Genomic DNA, 24,537 nt, shown 5'->3' with positions numbered 1-24,537 from the left:
TTGTTGAATCTCATACAGTTGGCCTTGGCCCATCGATCCAGCCTGTCCAGGTCCCTCTGCAGAGCCTTTGTAATATAAATTTGTAATATAAATTACAAGATTGCAGTATGACTGCATCTCACTGTTTCCATGTTCAAATCAAGTTTGATCTTCAGAAATTCATTCTCCTTTCTTTTAAAGGGTTTGAGATACCTATCTCTAAGAGTCTGGAAACTGGTATCTCTCACCATAAGTCTGGAACTAACTCAGTAGAAAATTACTCTTTGTGTCTATTTATTTTTCTGCCTGTATTAGTTTTCAGCCAGGTAAGGCTGATCCAGCTTAGCCTGTGGCTACATAAATACAAGTGCTGGCACTTGGGGAAGAGAGAGGGAATGCATCACCATCCCTGCTGGCAATAGCATAAATTTTCATCTGGTTGAATCAACCATGAAACTGCATAAATGAAACTTGGTAAGTACTTCAAGAACACAGCTGTAGATGTTCATTCTTGTATCAGTAAATAATGTAGATATTAAAATTCATTTCCTCATCCATATTTTACCCGCTATAAGCTAAAGAAGCTACTGCAAACTCACAGCTAAGACAACGTTATCATTAATTATGAATACTTATGGAATAAATCACATCAAAAAAAAAAAAAAAGAAATTTGCAAGGAGCAAGAGTTATCTGGCTGATAACAAGTTTTGGCGCTGACCTTGAGAATGCAATAGCCCTTAAATTTGTCCTTGCAGCATGAACTGTCCTTGGAGAATCTCAAATGTAATAACACACATGCTTTCAGAGTAATAAATATTCTCTGTATGACTTTCCTTTGCATGTATTTATTACATAAGGAATGCACAGAAATGACTAACGTACGGAAAAAAAACAAGTTCAATGTTTGTAAAAGTTCCCTCCAATACGTTTATACTATTCAGTGGCTGGGGTGCCAAACTGAATTTTATTCCATTCATTCTGGATGTTAATTTTGGATCTATACCAGAGAAAGACAATAAATTGACTGTCACAAGACAACTCATAATATTTACTATGCTAGTAGCTTAGATTTTTGATGTTTAACTATTTTTACTTCACAGTACATACTAAAAAACAGTGGCTCATAATCTATTACACATGCATTACACAAGCACAGCAATATCGATGAAGGAGATTGCACATAACTGGAAATGATACCAACACCAGCAGAAACTAAAATCCTATGTACCAAGCTCTAGTCTGAAAAGTATTCCGCATCTCCTTTTAAAAGCAAATGTACCCCCAACACTTTCTAGTTGAAAATCTGATGCCATCATAATTGTAGCATGAATACAATATTACAACAGTCGCACACTCAAGTGACAGTACTTTTACACATTCAGGAAGTATCACACTTATTTTGTCCAAGACAACCCACTACAGTGATTCGTGTAGCCAGGAATCAGTACCGCAAAATAGTAAGACTTAAAGGTTTCTTCTTATTTCTGCATCGAGAACATCTTCCTTAAACTCAAACCTCTGGATCCAACTAGACCAGAATATGCTCCCACCTTACAGACAAACGCAAATCAAGGGAAGAAATCATAACTCCCTTTTACTGCTGAGTTGCACAGTCTACTGGATATGGAATGTGACTGTAACATACAAAAGCTTGAGGTTCAACTCTAGAGAATCCGCTTTTTCATGGTATATACTTCCACCTATTAAAGAAACTTCCCCAAGCTTCTACTCCTAGTCTACCTGTCTTGTCTTACTGTAAATTGAAACTACCCTAGTGAAGAACTGATGGATAAGGAGGGAAAGAATCACCTTCCAAATTTGTTAAGAAAATTCCAAATAAAGAATGATGCCACAACAATTCTGAAGTGCTGAAATAACACCAATAATTATTCTAAAATGCTCCCCATGATATTACTTGGGGTTGCTAATCAATTATTTCAAAATTCCAATTATTTAAACAATATCCCAACCTCAATAAAATTAGGAGCAGATGTATGAGTTAGTTAAGGGTGAGCTACAAAACAAGTGGCAGTGATTATAAAACAACAGAACCAGGACAAGAGGTAGGAGATCTATTTTCTATTTTAATGGCAAAGGAGACTAGATAATTTGAAATATTACACCAAAAGGGCAAGTGCCTCTGGGTTGGGTACAAATCACAGGACTATTAATCTCAAAGTGATATGTAAGTGCAGATACCCAATAGGGAGAGGAAGGTGTTAGTTGTCTGACAATGCCAATCCAAAAAGTGTTTTTGTTTCATATTCCACATACAAGTTCAAGCGGATCAATTGGAAATTCACTCTGCTCACTGGAAGCATTACAAAAAAAAATTGCTTGCATTCTGCCATCTGCATTAAGCCACTTTTAAAATCAGCAGCAGAAAAACTGACCTTATATTTAAGCTTTTATGTAATAAGTAAAAACAAAAGGTCAACCTGTGACTCATGCCTTTCAAAGATTTAATCAGATTTTTTGGGGTCTCTACTTAAGGAGGAGTACTAATGTTTTTCAAGAAAAAAAAGTGGCAAGACAATATAAAATAGATGATTAAAAGGCATTCATAAAAATCTAGTTCTCCACAAAAAGGTTATAGTTCCTAAAACAATGAAAATATTTAATATAAACAAATTCAATCTCCCCAACCTGGGAACTTTACAATTTGGGAAGATTTAATCTTTACTAATTTTTTTTAATTTCCTACTCATTTTAACTGCTGCTCATTTAACTGATCTTAACAGATGTAACAATTCTATGTGCCTAAACATGTATTCCAAATTAATGAAATCTGGCCATCTCCATACAATGAGCTCGATACCCATCCTCAGCATATGGGATCTCAGCAACCAGTTACAATGCATTATTATAAATGCCTACAACAAAGTTACTCACTGTCACACTGGCTGTTAGACAGCTGCTGCACAATGCACTGACCCCACAAGCCCCATTCCGCAGTTTTCTGTCTACACTCCATCTTTACAGTGTGTTGAAATATGAATTGCAAGTATACCTACTGTTCCCTGGGAGGATACTGAAGTATATAGGCAAGGAAGAAGCTCCAATAATGGAGGGAGATGACTGGAGGGGAGGGAGAAAGAAAAAAGAAAAAAAAAAAAAAGACGACTGTGGGGTTTACTGCACAGGTCATTTACCCCACAAACACATGAAAACATGAAGAGCTGAAACAATATTACATACCCCGGTACAAAGACTGTATGTATATCTCCATCTCTTTAACCCTCAAGAGAAGACAGACAAAAAGTGCAGGGACAAGAAAAAATACACATAAAAGTAATTTGGCACACACAACCTTTTATCCTGACATCATTTCAGTCAAACTGGGGATCATTTTCTCCACTGTTTAGGAATAACTCTCCTCTACCCAAACTCTTTAACACACTGCACAGCTGCTTTTCCTCAGTCAAGTACGGATAAATAAATCTATTTCAGTTCTCCCATTTTTATCCTAATAGAATATTGCAGAGTCAATTCCTTCTCCAACAACTAATGCTCACCTGAATTTCTTGTTGTCACAAATTATTTGCACCTGGTTTTCTCAGTCAAGTCAAATCTCATATTCAGCCCAAAGCTGCCAATATATTAAACTCATTCTCTTGATCTGCTTTTTGTTCCATTGGTATCCCAAAAAATTCCCCATGCTACTGTTCTTACCACCAAGTTTTCAATAAGGAGCACTTCAGCCCATTAAAAATTTGAGTTTTATAGGATCTATGCAATGTTTTATTCTGTTTAGTGTTGTAAAAGTGTTAACTACTTGCATTCACAAAGGCCTTCTTTATTTTCATTTAGTTTTTCCAGAGTAAAGATCACGACAGGGTCAGTGTGCTTTACAAATATTAGAAAATTTCACAATATTCCTTTGGGATGGAAAGGTACTGTTATTATTGCCATTTTACACCTGGGAAACATGCTTCATATGCTGGAATCACACCTGTCACAGATTTTATTTCATGAAAGAAAAAAAAAAAAACACAAAGCTTTCATAATACAGAATCTCAGGGCAATCATTCAGAGGAGGCAGCACCAGGAACTGTTAAAACCACTCTCAGAAACTCTGTAGCTCATACTGCTCATGATTCCAGCTTCTCACATCTGTCCCAAACTTCTTGCTCAGCATCTCCTAACATCATCCTGCAGACCCATCTCAGCTGTCTGCCCGCCTGCCCTGCACCCCTCCCTCAGCCATGTAACTTTTCATTTTTAGTCCACTGTTTGTATTTCTTTGCCCAGCAAGTGCCAGACCTCCTCTGCTTGAGCTTTTTCTGTTCTTCAAACCTCTCAGATCGTTCTTTACTTAACCAGCTCTAGTATTTCAGCCTTAGATCATCAACCTCAGCAACTCCATCCAACTAAATTCCAGCTCTCCCTCGCATGCTGGCTTCTTGTCCTCTTTCATGCCTAAATTGTTTTCATTTCTAGTTACATTAGCCAATTTTTTCCACCACAAACCAAAAGCTTATTCTCAAGTCCCAGCCCACCACAACTACAACTGCTGCTTCTGCCATAGGCTTTTGTCCAAACCCTCTCACTTTTGTATCTCTCTGCACTGAAATACATCCATTTTCTCCTTCACACTACCAGTACAGTCAGACATCCAAGCCCACAATTCAGGCAGCCCTCAACCCCCCAGAAGCAAAAGCCCTGTCCAGCCCTGAGCAGGAGCATGGTCCAGTAGACAATGCAGTACTAAGGGAATTTACATACCAAACTAAATCAAGTTTCTACCTGTATTTCTGACCTGTAATTTTACCTGTGTATTTTGAATGCTTTCAGCTTAACAGAATTTGAGCAGACTTTACTCAGGCAGCAAAATCTATGTTTATGACGCAGGCTACCCTGCTGCCAAATCTCAAGGTCTTGGTTTGGGTGTACAAGAACAAACTGCTGCTGGAATATTCTTAGACATGGATAGGTGACTGATTTTATTATGTCAACAATGACATAATAAGTTCCATCCAAAAGACTAAGAATTAGTGATAACTGAACCCAGTAAACTCTTTAAGCTGAAAGGTTGGGGACTGCTTACTAATAAATACTGGGTTAAACTGTTTAATGAATCCTCAGAACCCTTTCAAAGACTTATAAAAATATAATCTATAAAGGAGGTCTGTACATTATTAAACTGTAAAGAATTTAGGCACAATTCCAGTGGAATTAGTCTTGGATTTCATGAAGTGTTACTCTTGGGGAAAAAAAGATGTGGCTAATAGAGCTCAGCAGATAATACATGTCATTTATTATTGTACTTGATTACATATTTTTTTTCTGAAAATAGTAGCACATTCGAAGTTTCTTCAGAAAAGTTCAAATCTGTGGTTGGAAGTCTGGATGACAAATGCACCATGAAGTGCTAAGAAAGCGGGGTTTTTTTTCCTTCTCAGACACAGATATAATATGAAGTCAGAAGAAAAAAAAGTAAACTCACAAACTGATGGTATGGGTAACCTGGTTAATGTCAATTTGGCACTCCTGCTTAACTGCACTGAACAAGAGGAAAAAAATAATGAGATATTTAAAAGTTTTATTTATGTGTGTGCACATGCATGTGCACATGAGTGTGTACGTGTGCCTACATATATACTAAACTCTATGCAGGAAACAAGCATAAATGGTATGAAGGAAAACCGTTGGTAACAGTTTTAGCCTGTAAGTGGCAAAATATTTTGCAGTGAAGACAGGAATGGACTTCTAGAACTGTTTCTAAAGCTCTGGCTTGGCCACCCAACAATTGCCATCTGTTTTGTGTTCTGAAGGAGATAGTTCTGTCAAATAGATATGATCATATAATTAAGTACAATGACAATGTTTGAGCACAGTGTAGTTGAACAAAAATTGCATAGGAAATTACAGATTTTGTCCTTGGTAGTTCTTGTCATTGCAACCTTAGTCTAATTTCTGACAACTCTTGTGTACATCAGTGTGAAGTTACCCGATATTAGTTTTTATGAAAAACTAGGAAGTCACATTCACAATTGTTCAAAAAAAGAATGCAAATGAGATTTACAGATAGCAATTGCAATTCAACCTTCCTGAGGACATACATTAGAAATAAGGATGACAAGAGACACATTACCAAAGATTTTACTCGTATTTGGACATAAGAATCTCAAGTTCCATTCTAGATGCAGAAAAGACTTCAGTACTTGTAGTTAGAAGCCTTTTGTTTTAACCTTAATCTTCGCTTAAACTGTATTTCTGTTTCACCACTCATCTCACACCCTAACCACAAGAAGCCAAACAAACAAAACCTGCATATCTCTCCTATTCGACTTCCGTCCTCTTCCAGTTACAGCTGTTCATCCCAGTCTTCTCATTACCCAGCTAGTCTTTGTCTCCAACCCTTAGATCTTTTAATCTGAAAAATCAATGCTTACCAGTCCCAGCTGTTCTCATATTGACTCATACGATTTCTCTATTCTTTCAATGTCTTATATTCAAATGGTCCTACTCGCCTTCGTAGCTCCAGGTATCCAGCTACAAAGTTCAAGCAACTCTAAATACATCATAATTCTCTACAGCACGAAAACTTGGCCAAATTTGGGTGAACTTTGATGGGAACGAAAGAAAGATACTCATGGTACAAAGAGAACCCTCTGTCTGAAAGTAAGGGTAATGCAACTCTTCACAGAAAAGTTCTTCACCCTTTCTCCTGCAAATAGTACAATTAAAACATTGCTTAGATGCAAGGAGTTCTTAAAATGCACACTAATGATTTTTCTAAAACTGTATGCTTTTTAAGTCTCAGGAGAAAATTAAGTTAATATTTTCAGAATATTAATTAAGTACTTCTAATCATGTATTGTGTAACAAACTCCATGTTTCTTGTAAGGCAAATAGTTTCTAGTGCAGAAAACTATTTGAACTTTAGAGAAAATACAAGAGAACTATTTACAGACATCTTATTTATTTGCTCAGTTCCACACAGCAGGAGCATGACAGAGAATTCTACATCTGGCATGACAGTGAAATGGTTACCTGTGCCAACCAACATTGAAGGCTATATCTTGGCAAAAAAATTTCCATTGCTGAAATTTTTCCAATAATGTATTTATTTCTCTGAAACCAGAGAAGACAGTAACACAGGATCAAAAAAAAATTATAAACGTATGTAAATTAAAATTGTATATTTCTTAAACAGAATAAAATGAATTAATTTAATAGTTTACACAAAGTTTCAAACAGTTGTAATACTATAAACATAAGTATAGCTTAAGAGTGCCACATCACCTTCACATATAATTCTAAGAATTTTCTAGAAGTTATCATGCTCTTGGCTGTGTGGTAAATATCTCTTCTTACTCCCCCAAATCCAAATTCAACCTTGGAAAGGTATCAAAAATTTATGTCTTGAGAGATTAAAATTAAAATACATATCTCTGAAGTTCCCTATTTTGACAAGCAAATTAACTTCTTGTTTTTATGCTTTTCTAAAGCAGAAAATTCAGAATTTGGAATGACAGTCCATCCTCCCTCTCCTCTTTTATTTAGTGCCTGATACATTACAAAAACTTCAGATTCAAGTTTGGATGTTCCAGATCATGACATTCCTGATTAAATCACTAAAAAAGATAGTATGATGTAAGTCAATATGACTGCTTGACTCTTGAATGTTCTGTGTTTATATTTTACACAGAAGTGAATAAACAGGAAAGTATTTAAGTTCTAGTGCCTACTTAGAAATTTTATTTCCTTTAGATTTTAATATAAACTAAGCACCAATATGACTTTCTTATGTTGCTGCAAATTCCTAACAATTCACCTAACAAAACCTCAACACTCAAAATACCTGACATGATACAACTAGAAAAAAATAAAAATACAGTAGCAAAGTTGGTAGGCTTCTAGCAAAGCCACATAAAATTGAGGCTGGAGTGAAAGGTTCACAGCTCAAGATGCATCACTGTTGTAACCCCAGCAATATTTGGGAAGCAGCAGATGGGAAGCCGTCACACAAAGGTAAAGAGAATTCACCCCTCATCAATGCAATGCTCCTGAAATGATCATGTCACAGTGAGTTACTATGATCATGTAGAAGAGGGAATACATGTTATATGAAAATAAAAAGCAGAGGAGAGCAGACAATGTAAAAGGACAGAACTACTGAAAACATAGTGCAAAGTATACTTTGCTCTTTAGAACAAATGCTGTTCTATCTATTCTCAGTAACAAGTTTCAAAGAAAGATGGAAAACCACATCACTTTGAAACTGGCAGCAGCCACATTTGAACTAAACAAAAGAGAAAAGTCAAAGTTGCCTAAGGACAGGTACCTTGTTGCACGATACAGTGACAGATAAATCCAAAGTACCCTACTGTGTCACAACTCCTAAAATGGTCTTTTTGGATAAAGTTTAACCTCAGTTTAGGCAGGACCATCAGAATATTTTTCAGAACATAACATGAAGAAGATGTTAGAGCACTGCATACTTACTCAGCACAATGAATGCCTCTAACAAATTGCAGACTGCCGAGATACTTTGCAATGACTAACCTTGGCCATTTATATTTGTAAAAAGCAAAGAAATTAGTGTTTTTAACATGTCTTTTTAAAAAGTAAAGATTGTAATTACCTGTGATATTTCCCAACATATCTTTAGTGTGGCAAATCAAATCTTCACTTTCCCCATCTTTGAAGTTGCCTATTTCTCCATAATAAAGAGCAATCCCAAGTTGCATTATACGTATAAACATCGGAAGCTGCTGATCAGAGATTGAAAGTTTCAAACTTTCAACTAATGTGTGAATCTATAACATGAAAGAGAACAAAAGCAAATAACAACAAAGCTCTACCATTAAAGCCAGCTTTTAAACCATACAACTCCATATTCATTTTGTATATGCATTCTAATTTCTAAAAACAATAGCTGCATTACAACACAAGGCAAAGGGCTGCAAACAATGACTGTCAAAAACATACTCTTTGGGTTGCTACACAAGAGATCTTCAGGTTGAAAAGTCAAATGTAATGTATTTTGGGTTTTTTTTGTGTTTTTGTTTTTGTTTTGTTTTTTTACAACCGTTGCTGAATAGATTTCTAAAACATAAGTCACATAAGTGCATCTGATTAAACTTTTATTTTCATTGTAGAGTTTCACAAAAATCTCTGCATGCTAAAGAAATCCTAGATATACTGGTTTTAATATACAAGGTCCTTCATATTGATTCTTTCCCACTCCCAACATTGTTGCAAGAGGACAAGTAATGGGGCGGAGGGGGGGGGAAGGATTCATTCCAACTGAAGTGCAGAAAACCGGCTTCTCTGGATATTCCAGTTCAAACATGCAATTAAGCAGTTTTCTCTAAATGAAAGCAAGCTTTGCAAAGACTGTAATTACTAGAATGAAAGTTTATCCTTCTTTAAATATTTTAGCCATTTTATTCAATACTTCAGAATATTTTTATGAGTATGTGATCATGCTATAAAAAGACAAAAACAGACATGATAGGAAAGCTACCTTTCATTAAAATAAGAGCTGCATAAAATAAAATTATTGTAATAAAATTACTGTCTGTAGCATTTGACATATTTCTAGCTCCAGGTCCAGTTTCTAAATGTTGTGGGTGAAAAAAAAATGGAAATAGAAAGTAACTACACATCAGCGTTGGCCTTAATGCAATCCAATTCAAGAAACTCAAAATAACTTTGTAAACAGTACTGCACATCCATGAGCTGGTAAAAATACAGTAGTGAAATAAATATTTGTATAAAAATATGCTAATATACTAATAAGACTTCACTAATAAGTTTATATGAGCAAATTAATAAAGCCACAGCCTTAGTCATACAGAATGAGCGACAACATAGTATCAACCATTTATATAGACTAGAGGAAAGATTTTTAGGTATCAGAATTCTGCTATTATTTAAAATTCTCTGAAAGAAAACAGCATGTAAAATCCCAAGATACATTTTGGAAATTAAAAATTAATCCTTCAATACCAGCTTTTCAGGGCCAGTTAATTAAAAGTTGTCAATAATAAATCTTTTCCGCGCAAATGAACAACAGGAAGGATAAAGAGCGAATAACCGTGGGGGGGGGGGGGGGGGGAAAAATATTTTACCAGAAGCCTTTTTAAAAGTCACACAAGAGGCATATGTCATAGTGGAGGACAGGAACACTAGGTAGCACTGTAGACAATGAACATAATTATATAGAGGCTTAATTGAAATTATGTTACACTCCTGGACTTATTGTATGGTACTACCGTCCCATCATGATCCTGCTCTTACATTGCCAGTGGAACTCATCTCACTAACAACCAGCAGAAAACTTTTTATTTCTTCTTGTCCAGTTAGCTTTCTGTCAACATAGTGAGTTGACTTAGATGACTGACAGGTCAGACAAATGGAGAGGTGTTCCATCCCCCTGATCATTTTCGCGGGTCCAGAGGGGGCCACGAACAAGGGGATGGAACACCTCCCCTGTGAGGAAAGGCTGAGAGAGTTGGGGTGGTTCAGCCTAGAGAAGAGAAGGCTTTGGGGAGACCTTATTGCAGCCTATCAGTACTTCAAGGGGGCTTATAAGAAAGATGGGGACAGACTTTTTAGCAGGGCCTGTTGCGACAAGACAAGGGGGAATGACTTTAAACTAAAGGGGGGTAGATATAGACTAGATATAAGGAAGAAATTTTTTACACTGAGGGTGGTGAAGCACTGGCACAGGTTGCCCAGAGAGGTGGTGGATGCCCCATCCCTGGAAACATTCAAGGTCAGGCTGGACGGGGCTCTGAGCAAGCTGATCTAGTTGAAGATGTCCCTGCTCATTGCAGGGAGGTTGGACTAGATGACCTTTAGAGGTCCCTTCCAACCCAAATTATTCTATGATTCTATAAATGTCATTGCTGCTGCAAATAGGGGAAAGCAGGACTGACATCCCCAGTGCAAATCAGCTCATCTGTCTCATGGTTGTCTCATCCCATGATGATTTCAACAAGAAAAGCAACAAAGCTTAAAACTCTAATCATTTTACGTGTGTTTTGCCACCTCCCCCCATGTATACTATTTTCATTCTAAAATTAAAAATAGGAGCTTAGTGTTCCCAAAAAGCACACAAATACATATCCAAGTACTTAAGAATTGTCCTCCTCTGAGAAGTCTCAACTTAAATTAAACTCATTAGTTTGGCCAAAACTTTGCAATAGACATAGTAGTCAAAATTAATACAGGTTATAAAAATATTCTAGTCCCTACAAAGAAACCAAAAGAGCATATGCTATTACGAACGCGGAAGTCTTGGAAACTTTCACTCAAGACTGAAAAACAGATGTGCTTTACCAAGTGAACAACACAGAGTATGAAAGTTTTCATTATAGAGATCTTCACAGATTTGGAGAAAAAGATTTGAGTGCTGCTCAATCCCAGCTTTTGTCTTTAGCTGGGAAACAAACCACCAGAACACAAGCTGCTGGCATTCAGTAATCTACCCTTCAGATGCACTGCAGCTGCAGTAATTTCATTTGCAGCAGAGACTTTTAAAAAGCTTTAACCATCCTTGAATTAATTCCATTAATGAAGTAGTTATATTTACTGGTAACAGCTCCTTTTACTTCAATTGTAAGAAAACACAGCTTTTTCCATTCAATAGTTTAATATATTAAAGACAGTCTTTTTTAAAAACTGCATGCTGATGATCCATAGTGCACAATCTCCATGCATACAACAAATCAGAAAGTTATCAAATGTAAAATTTGTGAGGGTCAACAGATTTGTAGATCTATTCGTTGCATAACAGTATGGTAGTGAAATACTAGAAAAGATTTAAGATTTAAAAAATCATTACCTTTGGACCATTCTTCTTTGGATCATAAAAAACAATTAATTCACTTAAATATTAATATAGCATCATATATTTATATATTTTTATATAATTGAGCACATTTCTGACTATCTTCATAAACAATATTTTATGTTTAAAGATTGAAGAAAAAAGAGGAAAAAAGGAGAAACATTAAAAAAGAAACAGAGAAAGGTAAGTAAACTACGTGCAACACAACAAAAAAAATTATATCAGAGTATATACAAAAAAATATAAAAGACACCTTTGAACAAACTGAAATGTGCCTTAAAAAAGAGCAGGGGAATAAATGACCAAAGATAACCAGAAAAGTTTAATACAGATTTAATTAAATTACTAACGCCTCAGTGCATTCTAGTATGTTTTATTTTAGTCCAGCATCCACTAAAAATGTAAAGTAATAATATAATGATCATCATTTTTACAACAGTATCATTTTAAAAATATATTGAAGACTGTGTCAGCATTTCCATTAAAGTGTGCTGTCAGAGACTTGTAATTTGCCCATAAACTTTTGCTCTACAAAACTGGCATATAGGACTTCAGCTAGGTACAGATTACTTCTCCAAAATTTACAGAACTATTTGGCTAATTTAAAAATCAGATTTTTTAACATCAAGATTTACTGTCTATATGCAGTAATCATACTGTCACCACAGAACATAAAGACCATAACCGGTAAACTATAGACAGTCATATGATGATTCCTTATTATCACTGGAGTTTGTATAGATTCCGAAGTTATAAGGCACATGGTTAAAAGTCCTAACAACACTGAAGAGATAACTTCTTGTTTATAAAACTCAAAATAAGCAAATTTCCAAAATTGATACCAGTTACTCTGAACCAAAAAAAAGAAAAAACAACTTTTCTTTCTAATATGCAGAATCAGTCTTTATATATCTAATTATTAAATTAAGATACGCACATGCAAAAATGAAATTTCTGCAAACATACGTACTACCAGACATTTGTGTGCAAGTATCCAGTATTTAGTGACAATTCTTATCTGGATAAATACTCATATGGCCATTACCATATCCACAAATCTCCAAATTTGCCCAAAGTAATCAAAGGCATACAGCTGTACAGCACATACAAGAAACAGGGGCATTTGACAAATTGGACATGATTACTAATTAACTCCCAACCTTAAGTTCACAGCAGCTTAGGACTTCCTGAATCACATCATGAGTCAAACAAATGCAGTATGCCAACTGAGAGAGTGACACTTCTAATTTATATTCTTGAGAAATGCCCATCAAAATTTATCTCAAAATTGACTATTTTGCAATGCATACACCTGAAGATTATTTTTTATTAAAACTTGGGAAGAGTGTGGTGTAAAGTCTGTGTCTCAATTTAAAACAGTTCTCAACTAATTACATGGGCACCACTGGTACACTTTGAGAGAAGGAGGGAGGGAAGATGAACATTACATGTATGACTACTCAGAGCAGAAAAAAAAAAAGTAGGAGCGAAAGGTAGTTTAGTCTCTCCACCAACTCAGCAGTTTTGCTTCTGCACTGCAAAATGTAAACACGTCACCTAGTGTCAGATGTCCACGACTAATATTGCACCCCTGCTCACTAGGAACTGAGCTTGGCTTGCTAATCCATTTCACATGGTTCACTACACAGTGTTAATACACTGAAGTTTCTTGTTATTTATGACAGTTTGAGCTACATTTGAAACAATAACATAAGTAAAAAATCCTTTCCATCTTACTGAAGGCACCTTAAAGCATACAGTATTTTTTTTTCTTTAACAGATTATCTGCAGACTTTTTTTCTTACAATTATTATGTTTTCTATTTTAAAACTTCAGGAAAAATAGAAAAGATTAGAGAGCATTATTTCTATTTTAAAACTTCAGGAAAAATAGAGAAGATTAGAGAGCATTACTTCCTTACTTACATGCTGTTACTGTACATAGACTAATTCCATCATATGAAAAAAACACAATCAAAAAAATCCCTTCAGCAAAAAACAACAGCATTAGCTTTTCATTTTAATTTAAATTTCTAAGTATATTTTGAAAAACCTCAAAACTTCACAAGTGAGTAGCAAAAAAAAATCATTTTGGATACCTACTTTAATAACAGATGGCATTTTGGAGTTGAGATTATCATAAGTAAAATGCAGACGAGTCCTGAAGGAACATTTGTACAGCAGAGGTTCCTGGTAAAATTCAATTTTACCACTAGCATTTCTCTTATCAAGACATACTGTGCAGTCAGAAAAGTTGATCATCTTTCTCAGTACCAGATCGGTGGCTTTTAAATGAAGTATATAGGTTAAGAAAATATATTGCATAAGGAAAATAAGTTATGCATACATGTTCTTATCTAGAAGAAAACAATACAAGATAGTTGTGTGGTCATTATTTAAATCATCAGCAAAGTACTTGCTTATGTGACTAAAGAGAATAATTTAATGCGTTACAGATTTTTTCAGCTGAATACTTAAAAAGTGAGGACAAATTAGTTACACCCAATTCAAATTTTCATCCCTTCACTGTACCTTAGATGTATTTATAAAATAAGAGTACTGCTTCATATGCAAGCATAAAACAAATATTATTCTCGTTATTCTCCCAGAATCTTGCATATTTTCCCCAAAAGTTTTCTTTTGAACGTTCCAAAGCAAACAAAAGCTATTATAGTGATCTTAACATGAAACAGATTTTGTAATTTTGTTGTATTAGTTTGTAATAATTTTAGCCAGAACAAAGAAATGGGTCCAGTGGTCAGGAAACCATTAATTAAATTCCCCATTCTACCGGAGATCTTCTGTGGGATCTTAAAATACTCTTACTGTGCCCAAATTCCACCTCTACCAAATGTCAGTAAGAACACCTAGACTTACAGGTGAACGTTGGTAATTCAAAGACTGAGACATTCAGATACTGAAGACAAAGATAAAAATCAAAAAGTTGGGCTTTTTTTTCCTGAAAACGTGAAGCGAAATGAAACACGTCTTGCAATTGGTATGCCATGCTCACTACAGTGCAACACATTTTACTACCTGTCTAGCCAGCCTGTTTAGAGAGTTTTAAGATCATCACAAACAGTTGCAACGCCTTAAGATGCTACTGCTCATTCACAAAAATAGAAACAGACTGCCTAAGCACTCACTGCCAACAGCAAGCACAAAATGAAATGCAATCACAGAAGGATGGCAAGTATGAGCAGAGAGGACTACAAAACATGTTGTATAATTATCTGTGATCATACAAGTATGCTTTAAGAATCAATCTATATTATTATAATTGGCTCTTCAAAATGAAGGACAAGGGGAAGAAATGAAAACAGGCAGAAAGTATCTTACTTCTGACATAAAGAGCCATTTTTATTAGACTTGCAAATTTCTATATAAATTTAAGAGTGCCTCCACTGTGATACCTAAAACCAAAAATATCTACTCACCAGAGATGTCCATAAATGCTCGATCCCAAAACTCATCCACTGTATAGCATTCTGCAGAAGTGATATTGACTGAGAGAACAATATCATCCTCCACATATTTTAATATGAGATTGTTGATCACAATGTTGACATTGTTTACAACACGCCTAATCAAACTCTGAACATAACCTATAAAATAAAACAAATTCTTAGTTATAAGGAAGACATGATGCCAAATTCATTTATTACTAAAGTCATTATTTCCAACTTGTATTCTTTTTTAATATCAAAACAAACCAAGTATCATTGTCCTTTATTTATCCAAAAATCACAGGACTTAAAACATTCAGTGCGGTCAGTCAATCAGCATCCCAGAAATGAAATAAACTATGCGAAAAAAAATTGTAAATACTAGGAATATAATATAGCATGAGAGATTCATTTTTGGTGGCAAGAACCAACTTTCAAACTAAGTAAGAAAACGAAAGACTCCAGATTATTGTAGACAAAGAATTTAAATGACAGTGACTTTTTTCCTTGAAAGATATTTAGAAATAGGTTTGGAAAAGTGAACACCAGTTGCTAGGTTACTTTTCAAGTATGCATATATTACGCCTATTTGCCCCCTCACCTAGTTTTTTTAAAACTTAACTAAACATTAATATGCCTAGTACTTTTTTTTTTCATTCTAAAAGCTAATATATCCACATGATGCTCACTAAGACCCCTGTGAGGTGTAACAAAATCAATTTCTGTCAACAACCCAAATAGCAAGCACCTGCACTGAGGCCTGTTGGGAAGAAATCCATTTAAATTTTTTCAGACGTAATGTGATTGGAAAAATGATCTCGTCTGTGAATTCCCAGTATGCGGTAAACACTCATATTTTACCAATATGGTAAAGAAATTAAATATTACCCATATTCACGTCTTTTATGTATATGGAATGTAACTATGGAGCTAACTCATTTGTGCTGGAAAAAAACAAGCTTTAAAATTTCCGTATTTTAAAATTTATAACATTACTCACATTCTATCTAAAAATACATTTAATACACGCTATAGAGGTCTAGTTATGTAACTAGGCAGAAAAAAAGCCAGTTAATGATACAGGGTTAAATCCACAGGCTTCCAGAGTAGTTTTCTGAAACTTGCATTAAATAAGACTCATTTATATCAACAATTTTAATTCAAATAAAACTTAAAATTAACATCAAAACATTGTGAAATCCGTAGGAGCAGACTCAGGTTGCTACTTCAATTCTGCTCTGCTTTTTCTAGATATTCATTGTTTTCACACTCAAATATTACTTTTCACCTTAGAGTATATGGAACAATTTACCATTACATAAGTGATTTTCTTAAGTTTCACAACTGCAAATTTACACAGTTGACATAAGACGTTTTTCCTTTTTCAGCATTCAAAGCCTCCAAACACCTATTTTATTAAATGCAAAACACGCTTTCAGCTATCATTAGCAGAATATTTTGATTCTGATCAGGTACATGTCTATGTTTTAAAAGTATTTCAATATTAAAATCTTAATTATAAAACACATATCACGTTTCTTATCATAACTCAGCCTGCTTCATTTTATACTATTCTTGAGCATACATCATCCTTTGAGCAAAGCTAGTTCCAACAGGATAGAAATAGCATTTTAACATCTCCTGCCATCTTAACAGGATTGTAATTGTATTAAAACAAAATCTGGAAAATGTTGTAGACCATTGTCTACAGAAACAGGAAATCCAGAAATGCAGTGAAAGTCAAAATTTTGACAGCTTAGTACTGTCAGATTTCTAACTATCTGAATTTACCTTTTTAGCTTATCAATCTAAAAAAACTACTGAAAAATATGTGGAATAACTTGTTTTTAGGAATTTTCTCACTGACTTCTTAAAATGGTAACATATTTCTAGGTTATATGAATTCACAAAACCAGATGTATTATTTCAATAATTAAGGGACATAGGAGACCCATATTCATCACTAGAGTGGTGTAAATTGACCTGTATATAAATAGAAGCCGGCACAAAGCAAAATATTGAAAAAAAAATTCTATACTAAATTTTGCAGACTATGTAACTACCAATTATAAAATCATAACCAGTAATTTAATTATGCTTTTAAAGCAAGCTACTAATTTCATTGAAGAAAGTGAAGCTGTCCCTCCACAGGTCCAAAGTTTTTTCAGTATTTGCTTTCAAGGGTCTTTCAAAGTTAATCTAATTTACATTTCACTGCTGTGAATGACAAAAATATTACAAATCCAGCATCACAGCAGAAAAAAAAAAGCTACTTCTACTGATAGTTTCCAGCAGTATTCAGGAAAAGAGCAACAACACTTTCATCTGTCTGTCTTTTTGCTAGAATGCATAAGAAGAGGGAGCAGAATTATATCTTTCAAATTAAACAGGAGTCACGGATTTGATAAAAACTGATTCACACTTCTGTGAAGACATTTCCAAACTAGTGGTGCAGTATATTGTTAAAAGTACCATACAGGTACCAGCTTTCTAACTAAGTTTAGCTTCAAATATACTAGAATCAGATTCTCATGAGTGAGGATCAGTCTTAAGAAAATGAATTTAAATTGTAATTCTTACTATTCAAAACAAAGCAAAAACAAAGCAAGTTCATGTATAATACAGTTTAAAAAAAAAAGGGGGGGGTTGTTCTAAATACAAGTGTGAGAAAACAGGCGGGGGTTGCTTCTTATTCCTGTAATTTTTAAAATACAACACTATGACCATCTTTGCCACTAAAATTCAGGTATTCTACGATGAAGTGACTAAAAATACTAGAAAATTTGTAGGGGTAAATTCTCTCCAGAGGTGCAACACAAAATCCACATATATGCTCTTTCCAAATTCTCCAGAACCCAGCAGGCTGCACTGTGCAGTAAGAGCTACGAATGCAGTTTCAGTCCAACCCTCCAAAATATTGTAGCACTATAGTCCACAGAGTGGTCTATTGGTTCAACAGAATTGATATCATCAGACTGGTCACATCTAAGCATCTTAATTTAGCAGTGCTCTATTGTTACCAAAGCTACATTTTTAGCTAAGCTCTGCCTAGCTCCATCTCTGAGAACCCAGCAGAGCTAAAGGACAAATAAATCTTTCAACAAATTACAACAGTGGTATGATACCTATATCCTCCAAAGACTAAAGCACATCTAAGCAGATAACTCAACATCTTACTAAAATCGAGGATGTGCAAAGCCATACCCTATACCACAGAGATTAAAATCTTCCTATAAAGAGGCCTCTACTCCTCATGGAGGCTGTTTACCACATAGAACCTCTATATTAAACAATGTTATTTATGCATCAAACTACAAAACCAAAACCAACTGTATTTAGAGAACTTCACCACATCGAAAGTAACCTACAGTCCATTCAATAAGGTAAGATTTCGCTAATGCTCTCTGAATCATTAGACTTCACTACCCACACACTCTATGCAGTTGAAGGAGGAATGTGATGACAATTAAGGAGGTGATAGTGCCCTACAGTTTCACAGAAGCACAGAGTACATCTACAGAATCTATTAAATAGTAACATAAGAAGGCACCAGATCTGATAATTTGTTACAGTACTGCAAATGCAATATGTGCAATTCATATGAGCACATTAATCATTAATAATCACAATATATTCATAAGAGACGACACGCAAACCAATTTTCAATGTGTATGTTGCATCTGGATCTGTGGAAACACATCTTTTGGAACGTTTTAACTTCATCAGGTGTCAACATTACAATACGCAGACCTCCAGCCTTTCACTAAGACTACACCTTTCTGGAAGGTCCACAGATAACACTGACAGAAACAAACCTAAGGAACAAAAATCCTAAAACTGTCACTGAAGGCAATATAATCATCCAACTCTTTGGCAAGCCTTTGACTCCTGTTGTTTACAGGTGAGACCCAAAGAACCAAATGCCGAGGAATGCCAGAGCTAAAGCGCTGTCCATGGTAGGAAATGGTGGATGCCAAGAGTCCTGCAATTCCAAGCCACCGGAGTTTATCGGATCTCAGAGCTTTAAGAGAGCCTCCAGATCTGGCTCCTCACGTACCCATTCCAAAGCAAGATGATAGTCTGTAATACATAAGGTTCCACACACTAAATTTCAATGCTCTCTTTTGATTCGAGGCAAGCATAAACTTTCTGTTAACAAAAGACAGACAAAAAGCCTAACACAAAACTGTCACGTCTTTAATCCATCTAAAATTACATGCCCCAAGAAGGCAAACAGCAATTCATTCCAGTGCTCTCCAATTTCCCTTTTCTGCACAAAACAACACCTCATACTCCAAATTTCTGTGCAAACTCAGAGGCAATAGTAATCAGATATATAGTTCCTTCAGCATTTTTATATCCTATAAATATCTCCAAGTTCAACTGAGCCAAATTCCACATCAGAAAAAAGAAAAAAAAAAAAGAATAAAAGTGGTGAACATCTCTACTAGTAGATACAGGACTCGAGAAGAAACCTCTCTCAGAATTACTACTCTCAAAGAGGAAACCTTACCTTTAAAACTATTATAAGACTCTGAAAACAAAACGTCTAAAAACGTACAAGAAAAGAACTTAATGTGAACCACTGAGCAGTTAATGGCAGTAGAAAACAGAGTGATCTGAAACAGGAGAACCAGAGCAGCAGAGGATAAAATCTAACACACTTCCCCTACAGTATGTTTCTCACGCTAATCTATCTTGCGCTATAAATGAGTTCTGTAAATTTAAGGATTCAACAAAATGGAAGGAAAAGATATAAGAATTAACTATGTTTTATCGCAATTTGGTTCTATTTTATAATATTCAAGTATTTCACTCACCGTTACGTGATTTGTAGGTGGACAGAGATATAATAGTCTAACTTAGACATTGTGGCCACCTGAATGAAATTTAGGTATTTTCTATCACTCAAATACAATCCAGCTTCTGCAATTATGGATTACCTGGAGGTAAATCAGGGTCAGGAGAAGCAGACTGCTGAACTCGTCGTGGTTTTACTGCAGATTTCATGCTTTCCGTGGTACTGCGGTTTGTTGAACTGGAGCCACAACTTTCGTGGTCTTCCTGCTAGAGGAAGAGAAAGCAACTAAGTCAACCAAACAAAAAGAAAATAAAGGTGGGGAGAAAAAATGACTTGGTAAAGATTTGGTGAATTAAAATTCTGTTTTTCCATCAATTCAATCCTGCACATGCATCTAACTACAGAAATTATTACAAAACTAGCTGGACAACATAAAAAAATAATTTGCAATTAATACTTTCACTAACTTTTATTTAAAAAAAAACAAACATCTCAGTCATTTAATTAAGTTCAATTGAACACATTTCATCTAGCTGCATTTCTACTGAAACGCTGCTTCAAACAGAGACAGCGCCCTGCATACTACCAAAACAAATATGAGAAACCTCCAAATTTTATGAGCTTACGTGCCTACTCATGACACCACCTCAGACAGTTCCAAGATGTCAGAATCATGTCCTTCCTAATACAGCTAATTGAAGCTGATTCACAAAGCAAAATATTTTTGCAGACTTCTAAAATAGTAAAACATAGCCCCAGAAAAGGTAAATGAACTGAGGGCACCTGCTCATCTTGAGTTTCTGTATAGCTTATTCACCTTAAGGAATCCAGAAGCAGGAAACATGGCTCATAATTAGAGAATATGATACAAGCTTTACAAGATTAAATTCGCAGACCCAAGAAAATCTTCATTAGCTGAATTTAGGGTTTTAAATACCCCACTAGTATTCCCATTACATTCCAGAACAACAGTTTAACTACAAGACTCAAGTGCAAGAAAGCCAAGAAAAGTAATGCAAATATTCTTGTAAGTGTATTAGAAGAGCAGATTAGAGAGGAAGCAAATTCTTACAACTTTTGACCCAAGCCAATTTCTCTCTTCAATAGATGTAGTCTCTTGCAGAAAAAAAAGCAAAATGCTCTCTGGATCATAGCACTACTAAGATCACACAATGTGTTCACAGAAAGAAGGGTTCGGGGAACAAGTGTCCAGTAGCGCAGTAAGAAGCTAGAATAGTCTTAAGTCCTCTAATCACCAAAAAGCAAGTAGTTTAAACTGTGCTGGGCTTTTGTATAGGACAGATTATGTGTTTCCCTGCATGCTGCCTGGCATTTTTAATAATCTCAGAAAAGTTAAAAAACGGAATCTTCATACTACTTGCTTCTTTACGTTTTTTGCACGAAGAATAAAAAAAAATTACATTACATGTAACGATACATTTTAAATAGAAGTCTACAACTTCAAAAACAATCGGAGAGAGAGTTTCTTTCCTTCCACTACATATTTAGAAAAACAGAACACACAAAGAAATTCTCTGATAAAATGAAAAATACCATTTCACTAAGAAAAAAGATGATGAGCAATATAATCTTAGCCGGGGGGGGAGGGGAGGCCGGGAGGGGGCAGGGAAGGGAATAGAAGGCTGAACTTATTTGGAGAAATTGCAGAAGACGGACCCGTTCGTACATTGGAAGGGTAGAGATAACTTCTAAAAGAAGGATGAGTTACCATAAAGGATTTGAGATTTTCCAGTCATTAATACAGTACTGAAACAAGCTGTTGTTTGTTTTTTAATTTGTGCTTATTTGGCCATTTCAGTCATACAGGACTTTCCCATTCCAATGTCTGAAAAAATGAAATGGGTGTTTAGCATCAACTCTGTTTGGAGGGCGTTTGTTTGCTTTATCACCTCTGACAACCTTCTGATGCTTTTCATCAAGGAATGTGAGTCTCCTGAAGACACTCTCAGAACTTGTAACTACAGTGCAATTTCATTAGAAAGCCACCGCTCTCTTCACAGCATACCTGAGCAATAATGACAGCTTAAAGCTCTTGCTTTATATTTAAACCTGGGGTGACAGAAGCCTCTTCATCAACATGTATATTTTGTAATCAGAAAAGCTCACCTCTCCTTCACATCTCCAGCTGACCGAGAAAAATTAGATTATAGACTTTTAAGCTAAAATTTTTGAAATAACTTTTAACCATACCCTCTTTCTTGGAAACTAGTTCATATGTAGCATGAAAATATTTTTTCAGATGAGTCACCATACTGCTATTTATGTTTTGAACTTGCAAAAAACCCCAAGATGTCAGAGTGACTAAACAGCCCAATTAGCACACTTCCTTCTTTCCTGAGCTCACTTATGGATTGTACAGAATGCTGTGGTACAACTATTTACTTATTTGATATGATAGGATCACATTACGTTTGCCTTTTAATATTTATGTTGGCTACGAGAAACAGAAAGGGGGTCCAGGGGCATGGGGAAGGCATTCTGGTTTTGAAGTGTTAACTGTATCAAGCCTGACTACACTGAAGTCTAACTTTTCTATCTGCGTACTGACATGACCATGTTCAATGAATCTTCTCATAACTTCATGCAATATCTATGAGATGTTTTAATCATATAGAGTATTACTAACACCTAAAGATGAAATAAGAGTGGTTTAAGCTTTTACCACTTTCAGAGAGTTAGGAATACACACTAGCGCATGGGGTTTGGGGACGGGACGTGTTTTAAAGGAAAGGGGCAAAGAACCCTTAGACTGTGTTAATTTTGAAAGACAGTCTCAAATCTTAACCTATAAATAAATTCAATACAATAAGCTTTTTATATTTCCCTGAGCTACAAGTCTGTTGTGATGGAAAATGGTTGTAATCATTTAGAGCAAGTTGGACCTAAAAGTAATCAAAACAAAAATGTACATGGTCCAAGATGGTGCCAATAAGCAACACATAAATTTTTATCTCAGAAATATACCTATGTGACTTAATCCACATGAATTAACAGAGTATACCTACATTTAAGAAGAATTCAACCTGACCAAACATTTGAAAAAAAGTTTTTTTAATCTGGGATAACATCCATTCATTTCCTTACATTACACAATTATCAAAAAGGTTTTAGAGCTGCATGGGGGTTTTTTGAGCGTGAAAACACACCATTTTTCACAACAGCTACTGATACTTTATAAAGCAAATGTTGTATTCTTTAATTACCAGAAGATGATAACTGTGGCCATGACCTTATAGGAACTACATTCCTATGTAGACGTATATCCAAAAGCTTTCTGTATCTGCACGCTTCTGCTCAATGTTAACTTTAAGAGCACACTATTAATTTCTCAAACATGTGGCTGTCTCATAAGCCCAGAAGTAAAACATGTTCATTAAAGAGATGGGAAAAAGTTCCAAGCGAACAGCCAAAACTAGCATAATTATGAAACTATTTAACACTGGAACCAACTAGAGTCACACACTATGTCTAGATCACAGTGATGTCATCAGAAACACCCGGCCAAAAGGCACTAAAACTACTGCACTACCATAAATCCACCTCACACCAGATGACAAACATTTTAAAGTTAAAGTCAAAGTTATACTGGGGGTGGGAAGAGAGTTACATTCTAAAAGTGCTAGTAACTATAGCTATAGTATGAGATTTGATAAATGCCCGTTCAATTTAGCATTAACAAGAGTGATTCCAAACAACAGTGGAAAACTAAAAACACTCATGATGTATCTAGAGAGACGATTTTTAAAGAAAATAACACTCATTTACAAAAATATCTTTTCCCACTAGCTTGTATTATAAGTAAAGCCTAGAAAACTTAAAAAATTTTAACATGAGGTCCTGCTTATGGGAGTTGTTACACAAACGTACCTTGGATCAGGACAAATAGAAGTTTGCACAACCACGCTCCTTTTTCCCTTTTGGCAGATGTGTCAGACCAGGTACTCGGCTGAAATATTTTTAAAGAGCACTGTAGAAAACTTAAAAAATTTTAACATGAGGTCCTGCTTATGGGAGTTGTTACACAAACGTACCTTGGATCAGGACAAATAGAAGTTTGCACAACCACGCTCCTTTTTCCCTTTTGGCAGATGTGTCAGACCAGGTACTCGGCTGAAATATTTTTAAAGAGCACTGAGCGCTCAAGCCTCACCGCCCAAGCCACAGAAGGCAAAGGCAGGGACTGGGAGAATGAACAGCCGCCCACTGTGGGAGAACATCAGGTTCAAGACCATCTAAGGCACCTGAAGGTGCACAAGTCCATGGGACCCAATGAGATCCATCTGCAGGTCCTGAAGGAACTGGCGGATGAAGTTGCTAAGCCACTATCCATCGTATTTGAGAAGTCGTGGCAGTCCGGTGAAGTTCCCACTGACTGGAAAAGGGGAAACATAACCCCCATTTTTAAAAAGGGAAAAAAGGAATGCCCGGGGAACTACAGGCCAGTCAGTGTCACCTCTGTGCCTGGCAAGATCATGGAACAGATC

The 24,537-nt window shown here is 35.6% G+C and overlaps 1 protein-coding gene across 1 annotated transcript in view; it reads right to left on the bottom strand.

The window, feature by feature from the left end:
- Positions 1 to 24,537, bottom strand: part of VPS13B (vacuolar protein sorting 13 homolog B) — a 512,636-nt gene that overhangs the window by 441,465 nt on the left and 46,634 nt on the right. The window contains 4 exon segments of the mRNA XM_009275488.2: positions 8,571 to 8,745; positions 13,889 to 14,070; positions 15,223 to 15,390; positions 20,175 to 20,298. Of these exon segments, the coding sequence (XP_009273763.1) occupies positions 8,571 to 8,745; positions 13,889 to 14,070; positions 15,223 to 15,390; positions 20,175 to 20,298 (649 nt within the window).

The sequence above is a fragment of the Aptenodytes forsteri genome, unplaced genomic scaffold (assembly GCF_000699145.1).
Source record: "Aptenodytes forsteri isolate BGI_AS27 unplaced genomic scaffold, ASM69914v1 Scaffold208, whole genome shotgun sequence".
Lineage (NCBI taxonomy): Eukaryota > Metazoa > Chordata > Aves > Sphenisciformes > Spheniscidae > Aptenodytes > Aptenodytes forsteri.
Note: the sequence above shows the minus strand (reverse complement) of the source record. Positions and strands in the feature narration are given on the sequence as shown.